Raw genomic sequence first — 13,664 nt, 5'->3', positions numbered from 1 at the left:
AGAGCAATTATGAAAAAAAAAAGAAAAAAAATCCACAAGCCCTTCAGAACTGATGAATAATGATGCCACCAAGGAAATAAGATCTGTCGGTGGAGTTAGAAACACTCAAGCTTAACAAGTGCTTTTTTTAGAGAATGAATCTTCACATTATAAACATTAGTTGCTATGGATGCTGGTTTTTACTTCTGATATTTCTTCCTTCCTGATTACTGGAATACTGCCTTCTAAAAAAACCTCCACAACTTTAAATCTGCTTAAATTCTGTTAATCCATAACATGCTTTCTTTAAAACGTGAACACTGGAAAGCTGGCTGATGCTTCTAAAGCAGTATGGTGGGTGAGTGAGTATACCCATGTCCAAAGCAGCCTAACTCACAAATATATTGCACTTTTCTAAATTCAGAAGCTGCTACCTACTCTCTATTTTCTTCAGTCTGAATACTGCCAGAATTGAAGTATCTGTCGCTCTTCATCTTTATGACATAAATTCAGCAGAAATGCTCTTCTGCACCTTTTTCAGACAGTGAGCTGAAGCACAGAGAAACTATCTATGATCCAAGAAAAGACTCTTAATTCAGGTTGCTTGAATCGGCCACATCAGCCAAAACTAGTGAAAAAGCAGTAACCAGGCAGTAGCTTGGTTAGGAGCTGAAGTTTCAAGTGTAAACTATCACTGTTGTTACTTTAATTCCTATTAGGCAAGCTAAGAACAGGCTCTTCCTTCCTCTTGTCCCTCAACACAGACTTATCTTTGATGACCTGTGAAGACCTACTTGTCTGAAGCCACACAAGAAGATGAGGTTGCACCATCTAGAGCGACCCAGGCTGACATTTTGTTAGTCAAGACAGCCTTCCACAGAGCCAGTTTAGTTCCCATTTTAATGCACAAGCTTTTGAACTATTTCTGGCCACTGCAGAGCATCTGCAATTAGGGTAAACTGCTTCAAGCTCTCTTTCCAATACCCACTGGTGAAGAACAAGGAAAGGCTTCTCCTGGGATTTACACTTGGAAACGTTTTATGGCTGTTGGGATACTAAGAAGGTCCTTACGGCAATATGCTAGTCCATCAGGCAAAGGGACTGAACTTCCAGTCTGAGGAAGAAGTAAATGCACCTGCATTCAGCTTGGCCGCTGGCAGTCAAGTCAATTTACTCAGTCAGATGTGTGCAGGAGACAAAACTGATGTTAACTACTGTGTAGGTACGCAGAAGTATATCAATGAAAATTAACCTTTTGAAATTAGCAGTCGGTTATGCTGTAGCAAATGTTAAATTTTGCTATTGCAGTAAATTTATGTTCTTAGGAAAAAAGTGTGTAAAACATTTCGTAGTTGCGATCAACACAATAACTTTCTATAAAAGTGCATTTGTAATGTACAAAAGCAATAATTAAGTACTATAAATACCTACATATCATCTCATCATGCATTTCATACTGTATAAATAAACATTCACTAGTTACCATAGAAATAAGGTAGCAGTAGACACTACTGGAGTCCAGTGGTTATGGTTCTGTTAGACTTCATTATTAAATCTTTTAAAACAAAAAAAAGTGGTTCTAAAAGAAGCACTGATAACACCAATTAACATGCATAAAAACCTCCTTATTCTTAAGCGTTTCAGGAATCATTTACATAGCAAAAAAAAAAAGAATTTTATTCATGAATAAGAGTTAAGGAGGACCTTCAGAACAAAGTTCTGCTTGGTTCGCCATATATCAAATCGTTAAATCGATAAAATAAATAATATGTATTTATATATTTAAATCGATAAAATAAATTGATAGAATAATTTACCTTTTCACCTTCTTCACCTTTACTACCCACAAAGCCACGTTCACCCTGGAACACAAAGAAAATAAAATAAAAATCTCAAACAAACATTCTTCAAATAATTGCATTCTTTAAAATAGTTTTATTGCACTGAATTTTTATTATGGGATTAAAACAGAAGAAATCATTTGGATACTGATTCTCTCATTCAAAAAGGTGCGAAACCTCTACAAAAAAATGACAAGGCTTTCCAGAGTTTTGCCAATTAACAATAGTCAATAATTTTTCCATTCAGCCTGAAGGTTCTTCTTGGCTTTAAAAATTCTGAACTATTCATTGATGCTAAACCCACTCATTACAGTCCTGCTATTCTTCTGCAGAACCAGTTTTAACACATTTATTCCTATTAATACCTTCATTTTAATTTTTAAATATGACTAGTCAGCTGTGAAGGCCTCCAAAACCCAGAACAATTGAGAAAAATATACAGATACAATTTACTGAAAGAAAACTCATTCCTTTGAAAACCACATCCAATTACCCAAGTATTAGAAAAAAACCAGGAGTTTTGAAATATTAATTCAAGCTCATCTTATTTCAGCAGACTGAATTCTTTATTTGATGATCTTTCAATAAAAAGACCTGTTATAATGCTCTTCCAGCTCCAACTTGATAACTTTTAGCTCAGAAAAAGATCTTAATGTACAATCTACTATGTTAATGTCTTTGTCAAATAGTCTGCAGCCTGGCTATATTATAACAAGAATAACACCTGTTTTAGATCCTTATTAATGTATACTACTATGTTTTGTGAGACATACAGCAGACATACAGCCAAAATTCTATACTTACAGCACAGAAACTACCTAATAAAAGAAACCCAAACATTCTCTTTCTCCCTCAAATCATCTAGGAGGAAATGGTTTGCATGTCTTTGCCAGTCTCTAGAATTCAGTCTCACCGCCTCAGTACAATGTACATGATTTTCACAGGTCTGAAGATGAAGAGACAGAAAAATTTCCAAAGTAAAGCATATGGTATTTTCTAAATTACTTTCAAAAAATTAGAGTGAGCAATGTCTAAACATTCTTTCACCCTTCAGAGAGTCATTTCCTTATACAGAAGTCTAAGGTTTAAGTGAGGTTAACTAGAACAGCAGGCTACAACTTGCAAAATTTCTAGCAGCATTTTGTCAAATCTTTCAACTGATATAGCATCATGTACTACACATCTGGGAATTAAATTCAAAGCTTTGGAGATGTGCAGGTATTATAGATTATCAAATAGTTCTGGACTTTTCATCAACCACCTACAGCGGCTGCTTTTTGTTTGCTTTCTTTTGGCTGGGGTGGCTCACGCAACCAACAGCTTAGAGGTCAATTTTAGAAGCACGCCCAAGACCAAGCATACAAAATGGGATCTAGTGAAATAACCATCCATATGTCCTCACCTAAAAATGAGTGGTTAATTACTGAAATTATTTCTGCATGTATGCAACTTCTGTTCTGCTCATCTAGTTTCCCTTTTTCACGAAAGGTTGGACCAGAAGATCTTTCGAGGTCCCTTCCAACCCGGGTTGTTCTATGATTCTATGATTCCCATTCTTCTCCAACTGTTGGACATACAACACAGCTAAGCCTATTCACTTTTGACAAATTCCTAGAAACAAAGTGTTTTCTTCATTTAGCTTTTCCATTTGTGAGACTACATATCCTGTCTTTACTCAATTCCCAATTCATTATATAAAAATTATTCTTAGATAGAGTCAAAATTTCCCTGGTTGTAGTTTGTGTCCATTGCCTCTTGTCCTTTCACCTCTGGGAAGAGTCTGGCTCTGGTTTCTCAGCACCCTCCCAGTACTTACAGAAAGCAATGAGTCTGCACATCACCCTCCCCCTTTCCAATCATCTCATCTTAAGGCTGAACAAGCCCAGCTCCCTCAGCGTCCCCTCATGCATCGTGGGCTCCAAGCCTCTGGCCATCTTGGTGCGCCTCCACTGGGCTCGCCCCAGTGAGCTGCTCTCTCTCCTCTCCTGGGAAGCCCCAAACTGGACACAGAACTCCAGATGCGGTCTCAAAAGTGCCAAATAATAACTCCTCCTGACCTGCTGGCCGTGCTCTTGCTAAGGCAGCCCAAGATGCAGTTGGCCTTCTCCACCACAAGGGCACCCACCAGGACCCCCAAACTCCTTTTCTGTAGAGCTGCTTTCTAGCAACTTGGCACTTTGCCTGTACTGTTGCACAAGGCTATTCCTTCTCAGAGGCAGGACCTCATGTTTGCCTTTGCTTAACTTCTTGAGTTCTGCATTAGCCCTTTTCTCCAGCATGTTGAGGTCCCACTGAATATCATCCTTGCCCTACCTTCCAGAGCACTGACTACTTCCCCACATCTGATAACATCCACGAACTTGCTGAGAATCCTATCATCCAGGTTATTAATAAAGACACCAAACAATACTGGCCCCAGTATCACCTCGTGGGGGATGACACGAGTTACTGGGCAGGCAGTTGGACCGCACAACAGTTATTCCACCTTTGAGCCCAACAATCCAACCAATGTTCCACCCATCTTATTGTCCATTTATCCAGTCCATATCTCACAGATTTGACAACAATATGACTGGAGACTGTGCCAAAAGCCCGGCTGAAGTCAAGGTATGCAACATCCACTGCTCTCCCCTAATCCACGCAGACAATCATCTTGTCAGAGTAGGCAATCAGGTTGGTCAGGCATGATTTGTCCCTGGTGAATCCATCCTAGCTGTTCCCAGTCACCTTCTAGTCCTTCATGTGTTTAGAAATGCCTTCCACAATTTGCTGTATAATTTTTTCAGGGACAGAGGTGAGGCTAACTGGCCTACAGTTCCCTGGAACTTTCTTGAAGATGAATGTGATATTTGCCTGTTTCCAATCATCAGAAACCTCCCCTAGTCATCATGATCTTTTGCTAATGACAGAGGGCAGGCTTGCAGTGACATCAGCCGGCTCTCTCAGCACCTCTGGATGCATACTGTTTGGTATCTTGTAAATGTCCAATTAGCTTAAGGGCTCCTTAACACTCTCTTCCCCTTCAGTGGGTAATGGCTCATTCTCACACACTGTGCTAGGAGGCTCAAGTACCTGGGAGGCCTGAGGGCAAACTTCATTAGTGAAAACCAAGGCAAAAAAGGCATTGGGTACTCTCAGCCTTTTCCATGTCCCCCACCCCATTAAGCAGTTGGTCAACATTTTCTTCAGCCTTGTTTTTGCTCCAGATGCACTTAACAGAAGCCCTTCATGCTCCCCTTCAAATCCCCCATTAGTTTCAATTTGAGATGAGTTTTCGGTTTCCTAACTCCATTGCCATATGCTCTGGCAACGTTTCTATATTCCTATTGGGTAGCTCACCCCTGCTTCCACTGTTTACTTGCTTTTTGTGTCTGAGCTCAGTCGGGAGCTCCCTCTTCATCCATGCTGGCCTTCTGCCATGCTTGCTCAACCTGCTGCACATCAGAACAGACTGTTCTTGGGCTTTTAGGAAGCTGTCTTTGAAGATCAACCAGCTGGGCTCCTTAGGCCTGCAGGACAGTCTTGATGGCTCCTTGGCCTCCTCTTTGTCAGACTCAACAAACTTAGCTCCTTGAAACTCTCCTCAAAGGTCTTGTTTTCTAGGCCCCTGAACAAACAGCAGCTCCCTGCTGGACCCTTCTCTGGTTTCTCCACATCTCTTGAAGAAGTGAGGGTGGAAGACCACCCAAACATGACACAGCATACCAGATGCAGCACCACCAAGCAAACGGGGGAAAATACCTTCCCCTGATCTGCCAGCTGCAGTTTTACTAATACAGTCCAATACGTGGTTCACTTTATTCCCAATAGGAGAACACTGTTAGCTTAAACCCAGCCTCATGTCCACCCTGCGGGTCCTTTTCAGCAATGCTGCTGCTCAACCAGTCAGTTCTCTGCCTGTACCAATGTATGGGGTGATTAACTAATTCCTTCTTTTTCAGAAATACAGTTTAAATGTCCAGATTTTTTGCACATATTTGAATTTAAAAAAATTATTTCCAATTACTGAAAATAAGAAATACAGTCAACAGAAAGTGTAGAGAAAGAAATTTAGGTAATTTCCACTTCACAGCATTAAAAATATAACAATATTAGCCACTGGTAAGTTACTTCAAAGAATTCTCGTGTTGCAGAAATAAAAACGTGAAAGTCGCAAAATAACACATTTATTACTGACAAATTCTCCTTTCTGTGGCAGAATTCTCATATTAAGTTAGGCAAAACATTTCACACAAGATTTTTCATGGACAATCACTGATTACTCGTGTTGATACTCACTGCAGGACTGCTGATCTGATTTTCAGCGTTTTAAATATGCCTGCAGTACAAGTCAATGAGATCCTGGCTTTGAACGTATAAATTGATAGATCGTGGTATGCATGTTGCGGAACTCAATGCAGCTACCTCAGCTGCAGAAAATAAGTTCCTTTCTTCCCTTTGTGCTATATTACAGGAAGTATCTGCCCTAAAGATACACAAATCAGCCCTTTGCATCAAGGTCACGCTGCAGAACGCTTTCTTGAAATTTTAATACGAAGAAAATAATAGGGTTTTTTTGTGTAGTCCCTTAATTTGTGGAAGCAGCAGAGCTATTTCCCCTACAATTTTCTAAAAGGAATTAGCTGGACAGACGCATGTAACATTAAGATTTCATTCCAAATACTTATGGTTAAACACAGCTGCAATCAACAGAAAACAAAATCTGACCATGAAAAGTCTTTAACAAACATTACCAGCAAGGTCTATAATACAGATGTCCCTTTTTGCAAGTTCTGGCCTTCCTACAATATTCCGCCTCTGGAAAGGAGCAAAAGATTAAAATGGAAGAGCGGAAGAAGCAGTGCCATCCCTCATCTCATTTTGCTGAGATCACGAGACTCTCAAATTTCAAATTTTTGAATCTGCTATCTTGTGGCTGGAAAAACCTGCACAGTTCTGAGACTTTGGCGACCGCTCTTAATGCAAAATAATACTGATAAGCAGGTTTGTGCCCCTGCACCTCACATACTTTCTCTTTTGAAAGAGAAGCTGATAGTAAAGTTTCTCTGTCACATCACACAACTTGGAAACTGGATATGTAATTCAAATCCAATTTATGTAGATACTGGACAGCTGGCAAAAAGAATATTGAGAGTAAAAACACATAAAATGAGACTGCTTTATTCTTTTATTTCTATTGTTTTACCTTGGAACCAGTAAGACCAGGTATGCCAGGAGCACCTACTAAGCCAGCTTCCCCCTGAAACAAAATGTACATAGCCATCATTTTACAGACCTAACTCATGACGGAGCTAAATTAAGAGAAAAAAACCCATCTGGACATGTATTGCTTCTCATTCTTTTTCTACAGAACAGCTGAATTGATTTCTAGGGTTGTTTATGTCTGCTGACTTATATTGCGTTAAAATACATTTAACTTTCAAAATATTAGGCAAGTAACAATTACAGGTTATCTAATCATGCAGGAGATATAGCTGTAGATTGCTTCAGACAACTGGACGACAAAAAAGATTAGAGAGTTTGGATCATGTGAAAATCTTTCTGAAGTTTTATTTCAGGCCCTGATTCAGAAAAAAATACTTCAGAAGACACTTGCATACTACCCAAGTACCTAAAATCCCAATAAGAGTGCCACAGCTTCCACTCTCTCCCTCATACCTATTAGGTGCTTGAGCCCACAGGGATCTACACTTAAAATGTTAGGTCCCACAGGGAGCTGTACATACGAAGCAGATTGCTGGTTTCCAGGCTCTGCTCAGTCAAAGGGGAGTTTCAGATCTTTTCCCCATCTCTAGGGGAGTGCCCAACCTACTCAGCAGGAGGAAATGCAAATCTTGATCCTGTGCAACCAGGCAGACAAAAATCTGTTTCTCCTACTTCGTAAGTGAATGTTCTGTATATGTTATTAAATTACTGCCTCCTCTACCCCATGTTTTAAAAGAGCAAAATAAATCAGCTGTTCATTTGACTTAGTTACCCCCTGCCCCCCCCCAATTAATTTCTCCTTGAAAATTAAGAATCTGTTCTGGGTTTGTAAATTCTGTTCAAGAAACCGGATGCTTAAAAGTTATGCTCAGCAACTGAGCATAAGTATAAACAAGCACAATGTTCATCAAAAAAGTTTTTAAAAGGTAACTATCCAAGCTGAGTAACATGGTAAACTTCATCTTCAATATCTGAATAAGCACTAGTTGAGCAAAAGAAAAAAAATAAATCAATAGCTCTGAGTTGAAAGCCACAGACATTTCAATTCTGCATTTAATATCAGGCTTTCCAAGGAAGAGGTATAGTTAAAAACCTAGTAATATCTCATTTAGAATCAAAATATAAAATATTGCAGCCATTTCCTTTTCCATTCCTTCTTCGCAAAGCTCGTTAAACAATTACAGACCTAGAGAGAACCAGGCTCTGCCACTCAAAGCTAAGAACCACCCTCCATTTACAGATTCATGAAATATGCCACCGTGAAGTACATTAATTTTGGTCTCAATAAATCTAAGGTTCCTAAACTAAGTTCTGTGAGAAGAATTCATCCGTGCTCATGAGACTTCAAGTGGGAGCTTAGAAGACTTATTAAAGGAATCTAAACTCAAATGCTTTATCCATTCCATTCATGGGTCTTAATTCCTTGACAGAAGTTTGCCCTAGTAACTCGCATGCCATCCAATTCAGTTTTCTAGCCAAGCCAGAATTCAGCAACAAAAGAAAGTTCTGAAAGTTCACTTGTTTGATTCCAAGCCAAGCAGAAGACAAATACCTCACAGACGCAAAAAAAGAACAGACAAAGGAAAAACTCCAATCTCTCTTAACAACAGAAAGAGACAATAAAAGAACAATTACTCATCAAAATGATACAAGTAATTAAGCAGATAAATACAAAGCACTCATGATATACAACAATTAAAATTCAGCTTAAAATAACTTGTTAAAATGGCATTTTTCTAACTCCACTCATAGCAGTTTCCAGTATCTTCCTTCCAGCTCCCCTCTGTAAAAATAGATGCGAGTGTGCTGGAGAAAAATTCTAATTAATCATTACAAGTAATCCTTAGTCCTTCGTTTTCTCCAGATTTACAACATGTATTCAGAAAAATTCTTCATAGTCTAATAGTTACCAGTTAATAAAATTTCATCTTCTCTGCTATATTGGATCACTGTAAACTAGAAAAAAAACCAGCTACATTCATTGTTTTTGTGTGGAGACAAGCCAGAGATGTTTTCCCTTACACTGTTTTATCAGTGTTCTACAAATGATTATCCCTTCAACACAACAATGCAAAAATAACCTCCTACATCAATACTGATTCTTATTAAATCAAAAGTGATTAATGTTGTTGTTGCTTTAACTATTTTGGAAATGTGCAGTGTATTTATAATCAGGGTTCTTAATGTATTTATCGTTTATTGATTTTGCAGTTTGTAATTGCACTGCAACACCCCATAAAATTAGGGATTCAGTTTATACCTAAAGGTTTTCAAGATAGAGTAAGATGCTTGATATGTGTGTACCTCAACTTTCTTAGAATGCATTTACATTAATTTGTATACCTCGACTTCCACTTTTAGCTATTTTTCTCCCTAAATAAGAGATTTTCACATTAAAAAAGATTTTAAAAAAGAGAGACTATCTTAACATGTAAGTATGTGAACTTTATTTAGTGCATTGATTACTTGTACTACCAAACAATACGGTGCCAAAAATGGATTAGGCATCACATTAACTAATCATAAAAAAGAGTTAAGAGAAACTTGTATCAATCACTTGGAATGCGTTTTGCTATTTAGAACATTTTATAACGGCAAACACGCTGGAACTTCATGAGATTCTCTTCAAGGCTGGGAAAGAGAAACAATTGCTGTGAAATATTTTAAACATTTTGCAGACATGATTCTGCAAAATTTAAAAAAAAAAAAAAATCCACCAAGAAGGAGTCAGATGCTTCTCCATCCTCAATATGAAGAACAAACATTCTTCCTTTTATTTTTAAATTTACTGGGGCACTGACAGGAGCCTCATTTACAGAATAGGCTTGGTACTCCAGGGTTACTAGCAAGGAAACTCATCTTAATAGAAGTAAAATCAGCGCAGTCAAACACTACTTACTGTTTTGATAATTTATGGGTATGTGCCTTCCATTACCCTGAGTATGCCAGACCCTTGGAATAATCTAATAGCCCGGTGTTTTAAAATGAGGACAGCTATTTTTAGCATTGCAGAAATGGAGCGGAATGTTCAACAACGTACTGTCAGAGGGCTTGGCAGCATCCTCCCTGTGGAGCACGTAGCGAGCCAGTCCAGAGCCACCAGCGGGGGCAGAGGCTCTGCTTTAACAAATAAAAATCCCACACCAATTATACTCCATTATATGACACCTCCCTTAGCCTACTGGAATATTTCCTTGTTTCTTTAAACAGGCTCTTGTTAATGGTTAGGATCACCTGATAGAATATTAATTACATAAAAATGCATTCAGCTGATATTTACTAAGGCTCACCCCATGAACCTCCTGGATTAGTCATGTCAGGAAAATTCTGCTAAATATTATGACATTTTGGTTTCACTGCACCTACTGATCCTTTTGTTCCCACTTGGTTACTGCTGAACTACCAGTACTCAGCACTTGCTGGGCCTCAAAGGCCCAAATCAGTGCTACCCTTGATGCGAACTTGACCCATGTGAGCAAACGTAAGATCCTCCCTTAAAATAACGTAATGGAGAAAGAGCTTGGGACAGGTAAAAAATTTGTTTCCTTTGCTCTGTCCTGCTTCCACAGCAGCCCCAGAAGAGCACATATATGCCATGGTTCGACCAAGGGGGTGAGGGCTGGTCGGAGGACTCCTGTGTCCTCGTGTCCTAGTGATCGAGGCTCCCATAGCTCTTCAAGAGAAGGGCAAATGGGAACAGCCCTACTAGAATGACATAATCTGAGCTTAGAAGGCATTAGTTTTTCCTCATTCCTAACCCTTCATGATACACATCTTTGGGACAAGTCTGACTTAGGTATACATTCAGGCACCTGGAAGGTAATACTCTCCAGATTAGATAATGTGTGAAAATTTAGGTTTCAGTGCTTTGCATATGAACTAAGGAATCAGCAGCCAGAGGCAGCTCAGAGCTTCAGAGAACATGGTCACAGGGCTCCTTACTCCAGACTGCACTCTCCTTAGTTGGCATTGTTTCCTTTTTCGCTATTAGCATGTGTGCTGGTGTTGGCTGGGGTAGAGTTAATTTTCTCCATAGTAGCTAGTATGGGGCTATATTTTGGATTTGTGCTGGAAACAGTGTTGATAACACTGGGATGTTTCAGTCATTGCTGAGCAGTGCTCAGACAGAGTCAAGGCCTTTTCTGCTTCTCACACCACCCCACCAGCGAGTAGGCTGGGGGTGCACAAGAAGTTGGGAGGGGACACAGCTGGGACAGCTGACCCCAGCTGAGCAAAGGGATGTTCCATACCATGTGACCTCATGCTCAGCATATAAAGCTGGAAGAAGAAGAAGGAAGGGGGGGATGTTCGAGTTATGGTGTTTGACTTCCCAAGGAACCGTTACGCGTGATGGAGCCCTGCTTTCCTGGAGATGGCTGAACACCTGCCTGCCGATGGGAAGCAGTGAATGAATTCCTTGTTTTGCTTTGCTTGCATGTGTGGCTTTTGCTTTACCTGTTAAACTGTCTTTATCTCAACCCACGAGTTTTCTCACTTTTACTCTTCTGATTCTCTCCCCCATCCCACTGCGGGGGAGAGTGAGTGAGCGGCTGTGCGGTGCTTAGTTGCCAGCTGGGGTTAAACCATGACAGCACATCTTAAAAAGCACACAACTCCCCCAATGTCTATATTCAAATACATAAAGGACACATATTTTACAAATAAATTGCATAAGTTAAAAGTTTGTTTCTATATTTTGCTCCCACAAATTATTTTTATTCAACATGAGAAGTCAGAGTTGTTCTGAGAAACCTGAGAATAAAGGATCACTCCATTTATTTCCATGCATAACTATAGGCCTGCATATTTTCTTTCTTTTCTTTAGAAAACTGATAACGAACTGACTGAAGCCTTTATCATAGATGTCAAGGAGCGGTTTTTATACCGTCAACAAAAGAAGCTCTGCTTCTGCTGTCAGTAGGTGTTCTTTCTGCTTTTGGCAACTATAAGTGGTATTCACCCCTATCACACGTCCTTGAAGTGACAACTGCCACCTTCTTGACCTTCTTCATCAAGAAATGACTCCTCAGCCCAGAATACACACTTCCAGTCACCACTCTTAAATGCCACCAATTTCAAACAGAACTGGACAGAAAGAAACTAAACAGCAAATAGAGGAGAAAAATGAAGGCAGAACGTAATATCAGCACATAACCGGGGCCTCGGGTAGTTTGCGTTTAGTTCTCAGTTGTGCTGCAGAGTTGTGTGTAACCTACAACAGGTGATTTACACCTCTCCCTCCTACAGTATTTCTTAAGAGGAAGCTCCTTCACATCTGTGGAGCCCTCAGGGGCTGTAATGATGGAGCTTTACAAGCAAGGGGAAAGTTCTAGGCAGTGTGGAAGAGCGGTGGAACAGGACAGCTTCTCCTCATTTTGTCTCACTGTGTCCTGAAGGGCTTTTACAATTTTTTGTTTCTCTACTTTTCAGACTGCATCAAATGACCCAACTAACACCTTTTTTAATGGCCCGCTACCCAGTTACATTCCTTAGTAAGACGAGTAAGAAGCACACTATACTTTATTACTGATAGAAGTGGGTAATGTTAAAACTTTTTTTTTTATTTATATTATTTAAAAATGCAGTGCAGACATGAATTGAACATGGGCTTGAAAACAATCCAGTTCAGTTGACCTACAACACCAGACAGAGAGCATAAAGAAAATGCAAATGAAAACCATGAGAAAACTTCCTGTAGAGTACTGATAACAAGCAAACAGGCTTCTGGCTGCAAAAGGTTCTCAAAGATTCATAACCTCTTATGGATGAGCAGTTTAGAAAATTAAGTCTAGCCAGTTGGATATTTCTATCATCTGAAGCAACATGGTAGAAAAAATTTTGAAGTGATCTTATACTCATGGACAACTGATAGATTTTTGTAGCTATGTTTCTTCCCTTACAGTGGATCTGTCAAAAGAAAAACTGCTTGACTTACACACCATCTACTGATTTATGGTTAACCCAGCCATAACATGGCGTTAAAGCAAATCTAAACCCAGTTGAAGTTTCAACAGAATTGGAAATTCATCTAATTGGCCTTGCTAAAATAATATTTGAAATGTAATAATGTTGCATATCAGTTAAAAAGCATTCTCTGATATTAATGAATTGCTGAAGTCTTTTTAAAATAATAAAATATATTACGACTATTATACTCACTATAATAACTGGAGCCCCAAGTTTATGTTAGGAAGGTAAACAGCATAGGTCAACCTCTTAGATGTCAGAGGCCATTCTTTACTGCAGGAATTATTATCATCATCATCCATTTCCATAATCTGAAGATTATGATACAAATGTCAGTTTACACTAACAAAGATCTGTCCCACAGACCATTAACCACTATTAAGTCTAATGTCTAAGCATGCAGATATGAAATGCAAAAAAGCAGTAGCAAAACTAAGGACTTAAGATGAATTAAAAATAAATAGACAGCATGCAGACTGGAATTTCTAACCTAGGAACTAAGTCAGATCAGTACTTGTTCCGAAATACCATATTGTTGGTGTGCTTGTGTAGCTGCAAACCGCCCATCAGCTATTGATAAGTAAAGCAGTTAAAGATACAGTTTCCATGTCTCCATCTACACTCGGAAGTTTAAGACTTTCCCAAGAAATATATCTATTAACTTCAAAAACA

The 13,664-nt window shown here is 39.2% G+C and overlaps 1 protein-coding gene across 4 annotated transcripts in view; it reads right to left on the bottom strand.

Moving 5' to 3' along the window:
* COL19A1 (collagen type XIX alpha 1 chain) overlaps window positions 1-13,664 on the bottom strand; it is a 204,116-nt gene that overhangs the window by 127,711 nt on the left and 62,741 nt on the right. For 3 of the 4 annotated variants that reach the window (XM_076333004.1, XM_076333005.1, XM_076333008.1), the window contains 2 exons: window positions 7,006-7,059; window positions 1,797-1,841 (listed from right to left, as the gene is read on the bottom strand). In XM_076333004.1, coding sequence (XP_076189119.1) covers window positions 1,797-1,841; window positions 7,006-7,059 — 99 coding nt within the window. The remainder of the gene's footprint in view (window positions 1-1,796; window positions 1,842-7,005; window positions 7,060-13,664) is intronic. The other variant, XM_076333006.1, reaches the window with a different exon arrangement.

This window comes from Aptenodytes patagonicus, chromosome 3, assembly GCF_965638725.1.
Source record: "Aptenodytes patagonicus chromosome 3, bAptPat1.pri.cur, whole genome shotgun sequence".
In the NCBI taxonomy this organism is placed as follows: domain Eukaryota; kingdom Metazoa; phylum Chordata; class Aves; order Sphenisciformes; family Spheniscidae; genus Aptenodytes; species Aptenodytes patagonicus.
Note: the sequence above shows the minus strand (reverse complement) of the source record. Positions and strands in the feature narration are given on the sequence as shown.